Source organism: Cydia splendana, chromosome 2 (assembly GCF_910591565.1).
Source record: "Cydia splendana chromosome 2, ilCydSple1.2, whole genome shotgun sequence".
Lineage (NCBI taxonomy): Eukaryota > Metazoa > Arthropoda > Insecta > Lepidoptera > Tortricidae > Cydia > Cydia splendana.
The window spans coordinates 19,686,929-19,704,418 of NC_085961.1; the positions used below are offsets into that span (position 1 = coordinate 19,686,929).

General features: G+C 35.4%; 1 protein-coding gene across 1 annotated transcript; it reads left to right on the forward strand.

Moving 5' to 3' along the window:
- Positions 1 to 2,686: 2,686 nt before the first annotated feature.
- Positions 2,687 to 16,560, forward strand: LOC134799553 (protein toll-like). Its single transcript, XM_063771990.1, has 9 exons — positions 2,687 to 2,932; positions 3,802 to 4,582; positions 5,167 to 5,339; positions 5,424 to 5,554; positions 11,776 to 11,925; positions 12,532 to 12,691; positions 12,912 to 13,141; positions 14,009 to 14,167; positions 14,386 to 16,560. The coding sequence occupies exons 1-9, from the start codon at positions 2,767 to 2,769 to the stop codon at positions 15,061 to 15,063; spliced, it is 2,628 nt and encodes an 875-aa protein (XP_063628060.1). The 5' UTR covers positions 2,687 to 2,766; the 3' UTR covers positions 15,064 to 16,560.
- Positions 16,561 to 17,490: the final 930 nt, after the last annotated feature.

The window sequence follows — 17,490 nt, forward strand, 5'->3', positions numbered from 1 at the left end:
TGTGTGTGTAAAATAATACGAATCTTAATGTGGTTGTAATAAAATTGTGTAATATGCAAAATATGAACTGAGTAAATGGCAAATTTGGTTACCTACCTATAGTAATTTTGATAACAAGGGAATAGTTATTTTCACCACACCAGCTCGGAAAGGCTTACTTTGCACGTCAAAAACTGATAGCAAAGTTGCATTTTATTCACATGTGAGGCAAAGTAATCAAATGCAAATTTTGTGTTGTTTTCTTCTGTTTGCTGGTAGAATTGACTTTTAAATGATGATATTGGATGATAAATATTTAATAACATTCATTTGGATCTGATTTTCTTTGATATAATTTTATATTTAATATTTGCTTCGGGTTTGTGTGGTGAAAGTTTTTGTGTTTCACACGGGGGCAAATTTTGTTTAACCCTCTTGCTTTGAAACCCTCGCAACGCTCAACATTCCATATTTCGAACCACTCGCAACGCTCAACATTCCATATTTCGAACCACTCGCTACGCTCGTGGTTCAATTTTGGAATCTTTCGCTTGCTCGGGTATCAATATTAGCACGAGCGGTTAAACATCAACTTTGCCCCCTTGTAAAACAAATAACTATTTCCGAAATTCGTATACATAATTTGATAATGTACTTACCTATAGTGTCGTAAGTTTTTACATTTTATATTTCATAATACTTACAACCATAATAACACTCACACAAACTATTTTAACACGTTCACGGACAATCCGTCGAGAGTCGTAAATTGATAGACTCGTGGTGATATGGCACCACGTCTATAGCCGATGACCTTTACTTTGATAAAAAAGCTACCTCGTCCACAGGCCCCGAATTTGCGTATTAGGATTATACATTTTTAAAATTTATAAACAAGCCTTGTGACCGGGCCCTATCACAAAAAACTTTACAAGTGTACAAGTCCACATATTGTTACGATGTAGATAATGTGTTACATGCATAATTATTACTATTACATACATTTCAGATCCTTTTGCTTTTTGTCCGGCAGATGCATACGAGCTGTAGTAGACAGAAGCTGCTCCGATAGCATGGACATTAACGCTGGCGTTCCGCAAGGGTCTGTGCTATCCCCAACGCTGTTTTTGCTGCACATCAATGACATGTTGTCTATCGATGACATTCATTGCTATGCAGACAGTACTGGGGATGCCTATTACACAGGCCGTGCCAATATCCCTTGTTCTGCGGTGCCGGAGAGTCGTGAAAAGCTTGTGTCGGACATTGAGAGCACTCTATCCAGGGTTTCGGTGTGGGGTCGGGACAATTTAGTGCGATTCAACCCCATCAAGACACAAGCTTGCGCGTTCACCGCTAAGAAAACCCCATTAGTATTGGGATTATTGGTGTCGACATCTCCAGTGACGTCCAATTCCGTAGCCACCTGGAAGGTAAGGCTGCGCTGGCATTCAAAAAACTCGGTGTGCTCAATAAAACGAGGCGATACTTTACTCCGGGGCAAAGACTGCTGCTTTATAAATCGCAAGTCAGACCCCATATGGAGTACTGCTGTCACCTTTGGGCAGGAGCACCTGGATGCCAGCTTGGACCCTTCGACTCAGTCCAAAGGCGCGCTGTACGAATCGCCGATGATCCCAAACTCACAAGCGGTATTGAACCTTTAAGTCTAAGGAGAGACTTGGCCTCCTTGTGTACCGCTTGTACAATGGGCTGTGCTCTGAGGAATTGTTTGACATGATGCCAACGGCCGCTTTCTATCACCACACTGCGCGCCGTTCGGCAGGGTTTTCATCCTCACACCCTAGAACCTAAATAGTCGCGTACTGTGCGATTTAAGAGGAATTTCCTCCCGCGGACGCTTCGGCTGTGGAATGAGCTCCCTTCCGAGGTTTTCCCGAGGGTCTACAGGGGTTCTTCAAAAAAGGAGTGTACAGGTTTTTAAAAGGTCGGAAACGCACATGTAACATATCTGGAGTTGCAGGCTACGATGACTGCTTACCATCAGGCGGGCCGTATGCTTGTTTGCAACCGATGTGGTATAAAATAACTACAGGTTTACAATCTACAAACTTCATTCTTAACAACGCGTAACGATATGGTGTTTATTATGTCAAATGTAGATTTATTCCTAGAATTTACATATTTGTTAAAAATAAATGACACAAATTTGTCGCTTATTATGTTTTCTGGTACACAAACTTTTTAAATCTACAGTCTTGTAACTTGTCTCTTGTAAATTGTAAGTTTTTTGATAAAGGGCCCTGCTGTATCTATCGCACTTAAATGGAAGAGTGATATTCGTAGAAAGACAATAGCGTTACGTTTCTTTTTCTGCGAAATATTGAGAACTTGGCTAGGCCCCCTGTGCACAACACAAGGTTCTTTAGTGTCACAGAAAAACCTTCAGAGTGACTTTCAGACTTTATGCATCATCAGTATATTTACGCATGTTATGGCACGACACGGCTGAGGACGTTACGGCTATAGACGAGCTGATGCTGCCATATCATGGTCGATCGTAAAATCCGCCAGATCATGAAATTTCTAGGCATATTATGAAACGCCGCCATTTCCAGCTGTCAATATGTGGCATAAAGTCCTAGATAGACAGGAAAACATCTCGTATGGGATTTACAAGTGTCACATCATGCACTTAGGAAATTGGATTCGGTGTGTCATATGTATAATATTTAGGTACCTACTTCCAAAGTGACTTGATTACACCTGATGACTCTGATTTAACATCGCCAATATTTCCTCATTTTGTAACTTGTGCGAGCTACTATGCGACGCGTATTGAGTGTTGTGCTCGTGTCAGTGTTGTTGGCAAGCTTGGGAGTTGCTAGAGGTTACGATGTGGACCACCCACCCGCCGTCTGCCCCAAAAACAGCGCCTGTGCTTATTCAAAAGAAAAGTCTTCGACAGACTTATTTCACTACTTGATCAATGGTGAGCGAATGTTGTGTCCTTTTGATTATCGTATTCATTGGTCGAATAAAAATATTTATCAGTGACGGTCGTTTCTAGAAAACGCAGAAAATTGAAACTATAAAAAATGTAACATCCTAATTTTTTTTTTACTTTTACTGGCGTTTGTCGATAAACAATTGTCATCCTGGCTACAGCTCCGGGGCAGCGGATGATATTCGCTACGTGCATGACTCGCATGCCACCACCAACTTCGCACATAGCCAATAGACATCTATTCAACGGCTTCTCAGTCGATAGTGACCCTGCCGAAGAAACTGCAAGTCTTGTTTGTTTGAATTAAAATCGCTGTAAGGTCATTTGTTTGTTTGTATGTTTATTACGAACATTATTTGAACAAAATTTTATATAAATCGACTTAGCCCCAAACTGAACATTTATTGGTTGTATTATTGGTTGTATTAGACAAGGCAAATTCGTGGTTAAAATTTAACAGCATTGTAGATGGCGCTCAATTGCGCTGACATGCGCGATTTTTTTTCTTAGGCTACACTTACACACTGGTTTGGGTAGAGTCGGACCAAAAAAAGTCTGCAGCAGATTTGATAGCCCACGCAGTGCAAGTGTTATTTATACATAATAATTTCATAAAAGTTTGACGTTTAAAATAACACTTGCACTTCGTGGGCTATCAAATCCGCTGCAGACTATTCTTGGTCTGACTCTAGTTGATCTGTATAAAATTGTCCCTAAAACATTTTAGGAGGGTTCCTCTACTTCCAATATAATATAATTTACCAACACAAACTAAAATTCCGAACTTTCAGACAAAATAGGTATTATTACATCCCAATCCTTTCTTGACCAACCTTAAATACTTTCCGTTGCAGGATCTACACTTATAGAAATCAAATACACGCCATCGGAAAAATACTTCCTGAGGTGCAAAGAGATACCACTTTCATTAATTGACAACCTACCAGTCCTGACTGAACAAGATGATGTGGAAGAAGTTGAAATTTACAATTGTAAAGCTCCCGACCGGAATATGTCATATTACGACATATTTCAATTATGGAATATCACTCTGACTAAGACACTACGGCTCACTAGACAACCCGCGGAACCTAGATTACAGGGACATCATTTGCGTGATATGCCAATAAACAAACTTATAATTGAGAACGATGGCCGTGAAAACCCACCAGCACGACCGTCACAAGATTTCGTTAGCGGTGTTGCAGAACTACTCACGTTAAGGCTTAAAAATGTGATTCCGGATGTGCAAGCATTTATGCAATTCCCTGATAAGTTAGAGATCCTAATTCTACAGTACGCGCAAGTGCCAGCTGCAGTAAGCAAGCTAGGGAACGGCAGCGCTTGGTTGGAGCGGTTACTCTCATTGAAAACTCTGTTCATCCTAGAGAGCCCCAAAGATGGAACCGAGCCCTTAATTCTACCTAAATTTAATGTATCGTTACGAAACTTGACAAGCCTAACTTTAATAGACGTACCGCTAAATTCAAGCAGCTTAACTGGGAAGTTGAATGGCTCTTCTATTAAACGTCTTGATCTCCAGTATTGTGGGTTTAATAACCTATCATATAATGTGTTCAAGGGAGCAAATCTAACCAGTCTTACTATAAATCACCATAAGCTGACCGTACCAAGGTGCGTATATATACCTACACATAAAGCAATATGAGCGTCAATTTCACTGTTCTACTTATTTACTACTGTCATAGAGAAATATAGTAAGAATAGAGTGCTCACTCCATACATCAGTTTTGATACCAAAACGACTTTTATTTTCGCAGTCGACCTCTAGCATCGAGTAGCGGAATTATCAGTACCGCTACTTGATACTCGAATTCTCTAGTGTCGCAACTCACGATAATTGTATTAAACAACAATTTACAACTAATATTAAAAGCAGAAGGAGTTGAAAATAGAGTTCCGGTTAATCCGGTTATAATATTAGCTGAAATTGTTGAGTATTAGGCTTTTCGGTCGTTGGAACATCTATTGTCAAGTAGCAGTACTGATAATTCCGCTACTCGATGCTAGATGTCGACTACGAAAATAATAGTCGTTTTGGTAACAAAACTGGTGTATGGAGTGAGCACTCTATGTATTTTTTTCTCTATCCTACTGTACATAGTACCTTTAGTCTCAACAAATATTTAACGGCGTGGCTTCAAATAAAAGGCCATAGGTACTGGATTCGTATGTATCAAAAATTACGTATGTTACAGAGGCGTGTTTTCACCGCTGAAATGGCTGACGATGCTGGACCTAACAAACAACAACTTGGACGGTGCTACTCTTCTAGACGCAGTGTCTTCGCTGCCACGTCTGCAGAAGCTAGTGGCCCGTTACAACCCCCTGGGCTCGCTGTGCGGTGATGCTGATGTACTTTCTGCTGAATGTGAGATACATATCGGTGTATAACATCATATAGGCCATATACATATATAGCTATGATAATACAGCAAAATTTAACGCTTTACAGCAAAGTGGCCAAAGTCGCTGCAGCATTTGGATTTGGTCAAAACGAAAGCAACCAGAATCTGCCCAGACTGGGTTGAAAACGACGAGCTGATGAAGATTGAACTTCAAGATAACAACATTGGAGATCTTACTGTGAGTTTATTCATTATGTACAGCGGAAAGGTACGCAGCAACAGAAACAGCACTAAGCGGAAGCTAAGCGGGCACGATGATTTGAGTACAACTTTGTTGTTAAGAAAATAGGAATATATGTTAGGGCTCGGCTTCCTTTTGAGCGCTAATCGTGGTAACTCGTAGTAGGAAGGCTGAGGTCTTCGTTGTAGAAAAGAAACTTCGTTGTAAAATACTCATATTTATCGTTTATTTATAACTTTACACAGCACACTTTTTAAGCTATCAGCACTTTAGCTATTTACAGTAATATTAGTAGCACCATCGTACAATAAATGACAATAATACACTTTTAGGACACTTTTTGTCATCATAGGCTGTTAAGGTCTTACTCCTAAGGTTGCTCAGATAATAATGGTCGCTTTAATGAGGTGCAAGGCCTTTTATTAGACCATCGCCCCTCCAATCTCGACCACTTCCACCTGTTCGTCAGGTGAGGTGGGCTGACCGGTAGTGACGTCACAATTGTTTAATTATTTTAACTAAAGTAAAATTGGGAAGTTCAATCACCTTACTTTTTATAAATGAACACAAGTAAATAAGAATGCGGTATTATTACTCTTATTTTTGGAAAGCCGCTAACACGGCCATACTGACCAGTGGCTCGTGCTCAGAGACACTTAGTGTTCGTATTAATTAAGTTGTAACTAGTAAAAGTACAGATTGATTTAAAACAATTACAACGGCTCATTGAGTTTACTGCTTGATTTGTATGTCAGATACAGCAGGTATCATATTGTTATTTTTTTTTTTTTTTTTATGAATTATCGATTATTTTAACTTATGTTAACAAAGATTCAACATAATTAATGTTTCTGTCTTATGTACGATCATGATTTTTTTCTTATGATTTTAGATTAATGTTACATTTAACTGTAAATGAATTACACTTGGAAATAAAAATTAAATGTATTTTAAACAGTGTAATAAAATTATTGTTTAGTTCCCGCTAACACGGCTATTTATGACTTTTGCTTCGGTCATTCTGACATCAAGTGATAATTCAATAATAGAATTGATCCTAGGGGTTTGAATGTTTTAATTATTTTCAATCCATTTTAATTCACAAGTACTTTAAAAAAGAAATTTACTTGCTTGTACCTTTAAATTAATGTTGGTTTTCTATTTTTAATATTTTTTTGTATGTTTTTATTTTTGCCAAAGGAAAAATGAGTTTACCGACGCTTCGGAAAGGCTCTGGTGGAAAAGAAGCGCCAAGAAAAACCTCCCGGTTGCCTTCTTTTATAATGCATTTAGTTAAGTTTTTATGTACCTAAGTGTAGTTTTTTTTGACATCTTTTGTCGGTTAATACCGATTATTACGATTGATTAAATTTGCTGAATTGTAAATCTTGGGTTTAGTTATATTTAGTGACACTACGCAGTATACTTCCTATTTACTAAAGGTAAGTGAAATTCTATTAAAATTAGTTCTTTGGTATCTAAAGTGATTAAATGATCATAATTTGTTTATGGAATTTATTGATTCAATATAACTCATTAATATATGAGAACCAACCATGAAGTTTAACGCTTCTAAACAAAGACTAAGTAAGCATCATAAGCTTTACATAAGATGAGAATACTAAAAAAAACTGTGGTTTAAAGTCTCCACCTCATCCAAAAAGCGTTAATGATCAATTTAAAAAATAAGAAGAGAAACACAACACTACACAATGGATTTGCACGATGGGGTAGTTTAAGTGCTTTTAATTTAATATTATATTATCATAAAAGCTATTTTAAATATTTTCTAATAGAAGCTGTTATTAATTTGTTTAAGTTCAAATTAAAGCTATAGTATTTCTTTGATGTTTGGAATGATAAATTGTTTGTATTATTGTTTATACTATTTAAATTTCTGTACTTTATTTCTTAACTCATATTACACATGAAGACCAAACACGAAGTTGAACCTGTCTTGAACGTTGCTAAACAAAGATTAACTTGAATTTAGGATGAGAAGGATCAATTGATGAGCCGAAACTCGTGCTCGAGTAATCGGTTTAAAAATAAGGAATGCTCAGTTAATTTACCAGCCCAGTTGTTGTACTAAATCTGTATGACCGATCCAAACAAGTGGCAGATAAAATAAAGTCTGAGCTTAGGGAACCAGTTAGTTGGACGGCCCAGTCACTGAAGCCCTTCAGATTCGTTACAGCAAGTGGCCGGCAGACTATGGTTCCCATTTATTGAACGGCCCAGTTATTGGATTAATCCCTCTGAACCATCCATATAAGTGGCAACTGTTTATACTTTCAAATCTTTCAATAGCCCAGTTACTAGACTAGATCCTTCTGATGAATCTAAGTAAGTGGCACACACATTACTTAACGTGGTTGTTTTTATAGATAGTTGTTCACGTAGGATCTTAAATTGAATTTGCAAAAATTATACAATAGTAAAAGTTCAAAAAGCGATATTCACTCAATCACTCTGTTCGGATTTTTATCTTGTGTGGAATTTTCATATTTTCATTCATGACTGAATATTACCTATGGCATGCTAAAGGGTTTTTCCAAAAAAAAAAAAACATTATGTGGTTGGATTGGTAATAAACGGTATTCTTCATTAAATGGTCTCTACATTTTTTTTGTAATAAGTATCATTATAGCAAAATATTGGCTGTTTTAAAGAGATGACAATATTGTGATTTTGTACTTTGTCCTTAATGAATCGATTTATGATTTGTCATTTTGTGTTACCATGTAAAGGACATCTGTCAGATTTCGATTGGCTTCATGATAATTTGTAACTTGATAAGTAACTACTACTATTGTAACTAGTACCTAGTGTAGTTGACTAATACGAGATAAGTAATCATAAATCACAAGTACCTACAACATATCATTATGTCTCCTCTGATCACTTGAATCATTGCTACTTAAATACGTACTTACATAACGTTAAGTTTAAACACTCGTAAATTAATGTCTCTTTTGCATCTTTGTATTTAAATCGGTTTCCTCCTGTTGTAAATCCTGATGTGTGTTAGAATCCAAAAGCAGGGCGGCGCCACAACAACACGTACTTCTACAACAAAACACAGAAATCTGAGGCTACTATTTATCACACATGTTATTTCTATTAATAAAATATTAATTATTTGCTTAACGTACAACTAATGTTATTACAGTACATACAAATAAAGTATGATTAATACTGATCACATGTACCTATATATATTTTTTTAATTTTGTTTATATATATGAATGTAATGCATAATGATATTCATAACATTGCCATATATTAAAGTAAATGTATTTGGAGGTGATATCTTTTAACAACAGTACAGCTACTTACACCGTGAAATGGATCGTAGTTGAGCAAAATAAAATAAGCAGAATTTTGACATTTCTACGTACGTTTTGGTTGTACCGTTTTATTTAAACGTTTGACTTTCAAGCTGTATTCTGATGGATTTTACTGAGAGATATTGATTTACGCGGTATACTAAATGTGCATCAGTTATGTAATTTGATATTATGTTACTTATTGTGGATTAATATTCAAAATTCATACTTAATAAATTGATTCGAAAATATGCGATAAAAATTTGATAATTATGCAACGATTTCGCTCGTAAAGTATGGCGAATTACTAATAAACGTAATATATTAATACACGTAGAATAAATATTTTGTTAGCGTTGTATAGAATAAATGATATTTATTAACAAGAAAATATGTTTAATTTCTTCATCACCCTCATCATAATATCAGCCCTTTATCGCCCACATAAAAATAGTAGAAATAAATGTTTAAAAGTTGTCCGTTAAATTATCTTAATGTCATTCATAAAAAAAAATCAAAAAGCTTGTAATCACGGTTACAAATAAGATTGAATAGGTATTACTTTACTATTATCATTCAAGTTAGCAATTCTAGGATTATGTGGGTAGATAACTTGTTTGAGCTATGTGCCTTCATAATTCCATGTTAAATGTTTACTTAAATGTGAGTGGCTGGCGATGTAGTGATATAAAGTTACATTATCTCTTTTTATCATTAGTTTTTGCTTTGTTGTGAAAGATTTTGATTGCTTTTATTACTCGATTACTGTGTGACTTATTGTGTTTTATACGGAATTTAGAATGCATTACAAGAATAACAACCACTGGCGATGATTTTAGTAAGTTTTCTTTGTATAGATAAGTATTAAGATGTCCCAGTACCATTTTTGTGGTTACTTTAAGTATATTTAATCACAACGCTCATCGCACATGCATTTTTTTTTTTCTGAAATAAATCAATTCAAACTTAAAATTTGTCAAAATGAAAGCGTCTCACCAGATAATATTGTGTACAACAACATTTACTAAAACGTTAACCAAATGAGTTACTGCTCGTGTCGTAAATTGGCCACTGATAATTGGCAACACGTTGATTCTTCTTCGGTTGTTGAATTGTGTTTTAATGTATGCAGCAAATATAACTTGTTGCTCATCCAATCCACATGGCGTTTCAGGTTCTCTTGCGCACTTCTGATGTTAGGGCTCGGCTTCCTTTTGAGCGCTAATCGTGGTAACTCGTAGTAGGAAGGCTGAGGTCTTCGTTGTAGAAAAGAAACTTCGTTGTAAAATACTCATATTTATCGTTTATTTATAACTTTACACAGCACACTTTTTAAGCTATCAGCACTTTAGCTATTTACAGTAATATTAGTAGCACCATCGTACAATAAATGACAATAATACACTTTTAGGACACTTTTTGTCATCATAGGCTGTTAAGGTCTTACTCCTAAGGTTGCTCAGATAATAATGGTCGCTTTAATGAGGTGCAAGGCCTTTTATTAGACCATCGCCCCTCCAATCTCGACCACTTCCACCTGTTCGTCAGGTGAGGTGGGCTGACCGGTAGTGACGTCACAATTGTTTAATTATTTTAACTAAAGTAAAATTGGGAAGTTCAATCACCTTACTTTTTATAAATGAACACAAGTAAATAAGAATGCGGTATTATTACTCTTATTTTTGGAAGGCCGCTAACATATATGTGAACAATTTGAACGCCTTGCCCGCTCTACTTCTAATCTGTACTGGACGCTTGTTCATAAAAATTGACCAAATTTTGGTACTTGTATTTGGTTTACTGAAAAATTAAAAACAATTTTTTATTGCACCAAAAATGTTTATTTGTCAAATCCTACTGGATTTAAGTTCTTCTGAGTTTGTGTGATTTGTGTGGAAAGAGAAGAGTCGTGGAATGTATGGGAACCAATACATTCTAAGACTTTTCTCTTGCCGAACAGACTCTACAAGTATGTACATATTGGTACATATATCATTATGTTCCTCGTAGCAATTTGATAAAATTCTATTTATTGATTCGCAGTTGTACATTTGTAAGTAGGTACATATTTTACTGATAGCAGATATACATAGCAGTGCCTGTTCGTTGGGGCAACAACAGTTCTAACCTAACCTACATGCACAAATAGCACTAGGTACCTACATTTTGTCAGGGTCGCAATTCTCATCTTTTAACCTAAACTGAATTTAATGCTCTATCGTTAGACGTGTTTGAATTCGTATGCTTAATTTATTTATTTTTTCGTACTGCGCTACAACAATAAAAGTATTTTCACCACACCAGCTCGGAAAGGCTTACTTTGCACTTCAAAAACTGATAGCAAAGTTGCATTTTATTCACATGTGAGGCAAAGTAACCATATACAAATTTTGAGTTGTTTTCTTATGTTTGCTGTTAGAATTTACTTTTAAATGATGATTTTGGATGATAAATATTTAATAGCATTCATTTGGATTTGATTTGGTTTCATTTTGTTTGATATTTTACATTTAATATTTTCTTCGGGGTGGTGTGGTGAAAAATTTTGTGTTTCACTCGGGGGCAAATTTTGTTTAAGCCTCGCGCTTTGAAACCCTCGCAACGCTCAAGGTTCAAATTTGGAATCTTTCGCTTGCTCGGTTATCAATATTAGCACGAGAGGTTAAACAACAACTTTGCCCCCTTGTAAAACAAATAACTATTTATTGTTTTCTTATAAACATTAAATAAATTACACTTGCACTTGGCCGATTTGTAAATAATGTTTAAATTAATATTGTTATGTTTTTTGCTGATTACGAATAACATTTATCAAATTATAATTCGCAATTATGATAAACGTTTGTAAAATAAAAATTCAATTATTGTTGTGTGATTCTTATATTGCAGTACAACGATCTGATTATGAAAAGAGCTATTATCGGGCCGGTGATGTTAGACCTGTCTAACAATCCCAATTTAGGCATTGTCAAAGTATCGAGCACCGATAAACTACAATGCCACAACGACTCTGTTCAAAAAGATTCTAACAATCGAACGGTAAGTAGATAGGCTACATACATGTCTAAAACAAACATACTCATACTTTGTAGGTACAGACTTACTCATACTAAGATATTATATTTTTATAAAACGTTTAATTACAGGCGAGGTACAAAAATAATACATACTTATTTTACCTAATTATGCGTGATTATTTCTTAATAATAGTTATTTTTATCAAATTTCAGATAATGATATGTCCTTAAACTTTAGAAATTAAAAGTTTAAGGACATATTATTATCTGAAGATAAGATCTTTTGCTTATTGTTCTTAGCGCCACTTCTAGGGTTAGCAAACTTGGAGTTAACCGTTTATACAGAGGATAATAACTTTGTATAAATGTATAAACTCCGAGTTAGTTGGGTAGCCCTGGAACGCGCGAGCGGCCCGTAATAAGATGTTTCAAATAAATCGAGCCATGTCAACTACATAATTATATAGCTATAACTTCGATAAGAATGTCGCTTGAGCAAAGCTAGGGGCCTAGCCTAGATGACCATCGTTTGCCAAGAACGTTTCGTTCCGACAGTTTCAAATATTTCAAAAACACACAGTTAAGTTAGGTAGTTAAACAAATTTTGAAAAATAAAATTTCCTTACAGCGAGCAGAGGTACTGGTAAATATTAAAATGAGTGATGTGAGGTGTGATCATGGCGGGTACTTGCTGCAAGAGGCTCTTCGTGCCTGCCCACTGTGGTTGACGCCTAGCGATAGCAACCACGATACCGAATGCCCGTACAGCGGCAGTGATTGCTTACCAGGTACTAGAAAAAAATATATCTATTTATTCTATTTAAATAGTAAAAAAAAATTATTTGAATATGTATATAAACTTTATTATTACTTCACAAGTGAGAGGAATAACATTATGTACCTATAACTTCGAAGCCATGAAAGTTTTTACTCGCACAAAGTTAAAATGCATATTAAATATAAGCGTAAAGCTAAACCGATGGTTCAAATGCGTGTTATCCTTCGCAGAATGTACATGTTCCAAGCGGCTGCGCGACAATGCAACAGTTGTGAAATGCAAGGGGGCTCTGCCGCCGGAACCTCGCTGGCCGGCGTCGAGCCGGGCCTTCCCGCTGGTGTTGTACGCGGACCCCGGCACGCTGGCTGCCGTGCCGACCGATATTGATGTGCTGCTGGAGCTACACGCACCCAATAACAGCATCAGCAGACTTGACGGCTCGGATGTAGCTAATATGCTTGTGAGTTTTTCGATCTGTAATATTTGGCTTGGGCAAAAATGGTTTCGTAACTTTCGTATGTTTGTCCGGATGTTCTCCCCGGATGGGCTCCAGGCCAGGCTACAGGTTGCAATTTTCAACAGATTTACGTTAAATTTTGTGAGCAGGTTCAATAATGAGATTTTTTTTGTCGATTTAGTTTGTGGAAATCTTTTAAAATGGCGGAGCGATACATACATTATTAAGCTGTGCTCGCGAGGTCTACAGCTCCAGAGCCACTAGTATTATATTAAATTATAGTTTTCTCTACGACCCCTGACCATAAACGATCTTTTTATTCCTCAAAAACAGCAAAGTTACATTTTATCCACTAAAGTGGCAAAGTATTTTCATGCAAATTTTGAGTTGTTTCCTTTTGTTGGCTGGTAGGACTCTTTAGTGATGATTTTGAATGATAAATATTCGATTCGAATCGATTGGTATTTTACTGCTAGTATTTTTATCGCGTTGGTCTGTTAAAAATGTGTTTCACTCGATAGCATAGTTTGTTTATTCTCGTGCCTTGAAACCCTCACAACGCTCAATATTCGCACGAAAGGATTAAACAACAACATAGGCTTATTGTAAAACAAATGACTATTGCTTTTTTCATGTTTGTTTTATGTTTGTTGTTGTACTTATTGCTAAACAAGCTGGATTACAAATATTACACCATAAGTTTTAGTCGGAATTATTTATACAATACTATACATTTATACTATACAATAATTATTCATTATTCAGAATCAAAAAAGTCCCGTTCATGTTTACAACATTTTTAATGCTTATTTTTTTTTTGGTTTTACATATTTTAACTATTAATTATTTACAACTCGTATTGTTTTCCAGGCATTAGATGTTAGCTACAACAGCATTCGGCATATCTCGGAGAGTGCTGCTCGGAGGCTGAGCGCTGAAGGGACAATCCGCGTCGAACTTAAAGGCAACAGATTTGATTGTTACTGCTCCGACGCGCCAGCTTACGAGCTTCTAGCGAGTAGTCAAGCGGTATATCATTTTTCTTCATTATATGCAATAACCTGATTTTTCGCACGAAAGAATAGCATCCTTGATATTTTCACTTTACAGCTGAATAGTTTTGTATTTGAGATTACGATACGTGACGTGATTGTACGTTGCTCATTTCAATATTACGATAATTTAATTCAAAAGTGATTTTGTTCTTTAATGTTTTTTATATGACCCCTTTTTTAATACTGTTTCAGGTGCGTGATTGGAAAGAAGCTTTATGCGCTGATAATATTCACGTAATGGAAAAAATTAAAAGTGGGCTATGTTTCCCAATTTGGCCCCTAGCATTTGGCCTGGTATGTCTACTACTATATGTGTTAGCAATTGGATTGATATTGCACTTTTGCAAACCACAAATAAGACAAGTTCTTTTCAAATTGAATTGTTGCCGTCGCTATATATTTAGAGTTAATGATGATATTGAAAAGGAAAAAGATGTTTTCTTGTCATATTGCCACGAAAATTTAGCGCAAATGAATATTATAAAAAAATATCTAGAAGAACGAGGTTATTCTACTATAGAACATAATCGTGATTTTGAACCAGGCGATCCTATATTAAGTCAAATCGAGGACTCAGTCCAAAAAGCGCGTCGAACACTTGTGCTTGTTTCAAATCATTTTATGCAGTCTAAGTGGATGGAACACGAGCTTCGCTACGCGCATACACATGCTATTAAGTATCAAATATCTAAAGTGGTAGTCGTCCGATACAACTTGAGTAAAGAGACTTTGGGCATGCTGCCACCTGATCTTAGGTACTACATTAAACACCACACTTACATTGATTGGCATGAAGAAAAATTCTGGGTAAACTTATGCAATTTCCTTGGAAAGCCCAAATTTCAGGTTGTCGACCTCAAGATTGCGTAGCCATCCACATTTCCTGATTCTTCTTCCTCCTCTTCTACCTTTAAGTAGAACTGGCAATGTAGTTTGTAATTTACTTCTAGTCAGTACAAGGTACAAGTCACGCTGCCTTTCAAAGTAAAGACAGGTTAATAGGATAGGTGTGGTTTGAAGCTTTGTTTTACTTACTTTTTTTTACCTTGTTACGATGTTCAACTTATGCATCTTAAGAAATAAACTTACGAAAGTTTTTACATATATTATTTCTCAAATAATTGATACTACTTTTGTTAAAAATTGTGTAGACCTTTGTTGTTTTAATTTTCTTCAATCCTAAAGACTCGTCTTGATACAAAATATTTTAGATGTAAGAATTTGATGTTAATATTTTGAGCCTGACGTAACTATAACACTTTAATCTCTCGCTTTACACATATTTTATTACACAAACGGGTATACCGCGATATAATTTGATTGTTTTTACCTTAATTGCGACGTTTCAGCTGAATTGCACCAGCTGCGGTCACGGAAGTTTACCTGACGTAACTGTAGTAAAAAAATTAAATCCACGATATTAATGTTACCAATTTCCTTTTGTTTCTCTTAAAAAAAAACCTTAATTGTATGTATTTTAATTGCATATTAGTAAAACAATTAAAATAAAGGTGACAGTCCATTTCCAACGACAGTACCATTCATTTTACTATGGAAATTTACAATAACACCGACGCTTTCAGTACTAGTAGTGCAGCTGCGGTCAGAACTGGAATGTTACCCTAAGTTTAGAGGTAAGTATCTAGTTTAATAAGGGCGTCCAGTTTTCGATTTTAAACGTCGATTTAACTAATTTTACGGTTTAACTTCACCAATCACACTGTTGACAGGTGACAGATCAAATTCATAGCAGATTCAGAAATTTTAATCAGAATCTTGCTCCAAGTCTCGATTTTCGAGCACTAATAGTGTTGAGCAGTACCTACCTATTTTACGTTGCCTTGAACTGTCTATGTTTCAGGTCTCCGAAACATGTCGCGGGAGTGACTAAAAATACGGTAGTCAAATGAGTTTAAGTCGTCCAATTTCTTTGTTATTATGCTATTACCCATTAAGAATAGATAATAATACTTTTGTGTCTACTATAAGTTTTTATTTTTTATTCTCGTAATAATTTTAAGTACCTAGTAGAGGCGAATTAATATGTTGTATCCCTCGTGTTTGAGGCGACACAGGGTCTGGGGGTCTGAAGCCATTTAGTTTATAAGGGAGGCGGGGCACAGAATTAGGAAAAGGACCTCCAAAGTGTAATGAATACCTTTGGCACCCGGTATAATTTGCGGGGCTAAATTCGACTGAAATAAAACTTAAAATATCTAAAGTAATCCAATTTATTGACCAAAAAAAAAACAACTTATTAATTAAGTAGGTATAGTTTATAAATACATTTGTTATCCTGTTTTTTTGTCATATGTAATATATGTTTGTTTCAGTTTGTTTTTATATTGAATAAGAGTTAGACCACGATCTGTCACGATCACGGTCTGCAACGATTTTGATAGCATACGCAGTGCAAGTGTTATTAAGTTTATACGACATAATTTCATAGAAGTTTGACGTTTAAAATAACACTTGCACTGTGTGTGCTATCAAAATCGTTGCAGAGTTATCTTGGTCTAACTCTATCTGCTTCATTTATTTTTAAGTGATGATCCTGTTTAGTTTAGGTTGTTTTAAAATAAAGTAATAAATGCGAGCTACCTGTACATTATTTTATAATTACCTGCACACTCCTATGGTACCAGCACCAATCATAAGACATTTAGAATAATTTTTTTATTATGTTTGATATTTCACTAATAGGTAAAATCAACAAATTCGATAAACTGAAAACGGTGAAAAATAGAGATACTACTCCTTAAAATATGTGTGATACATCTCCTTAAAACTCTTTAGATTTGGAATAATTTATGGAAAAATGTTTTCGAAGCGTTAATTAGCACAAATTTCAAATTTAAGTAGGTATATACAAAATAGGCAGAAAAAAGAAGATATTTCTTTCTTCCCCACTATCTCAAAAAGCATTAATATTTAAGAAATCTTAATAGAATATTATTAAAAAAGAGAAAATTTCCAATAAAAAAGTCCCTACTTGTAGAGTCCATTATTTATACCAAAATGTTTTTGATTCCAAGAAAACTGAACTATTTACAACCAAAACGTATTATCCAAATTAAGTTAAAATGTTTTTGTAAATTTAATTTGCAATTTAAAACGTTATCAGTGTATGCCAATGCGACGCGCCGCATATGTGTGATTATTATCATAATAATATGACAATAAATCTACATATACTGAATACCTACACTACATCTATTAACTCTGAAGTTAGTCCAGTCCAGGCCGGGCTATCGGACACCACATTCTGTCTACATTAGTGTAGTCACTCACGCCATG

Bases quoted from the DNA above. Each gene is read 5' to 3' on its own strand.
- LOC134799553 (XM_063771990.1), top strand. From the start codon at position 2,767: ATGCGACGCGTATTGAGTGTTGTGCTCGTGTCAGTGTTGTTGGCAAGC. The intron at 4,583-5,166 runs GTGCGTATATAT...CGTATGTTACAG, and splicing joins CATAAGCTGACCGTACCAAG to AGGCGTGTTTTCACCGCTGA. The intron at 5,555-11,775 runs GTGAGTTTATTC...CTTATATTGCAG, and splicing joins ACAACATTGGAGATCTTACT to TACAACGATCTGATTATGAA.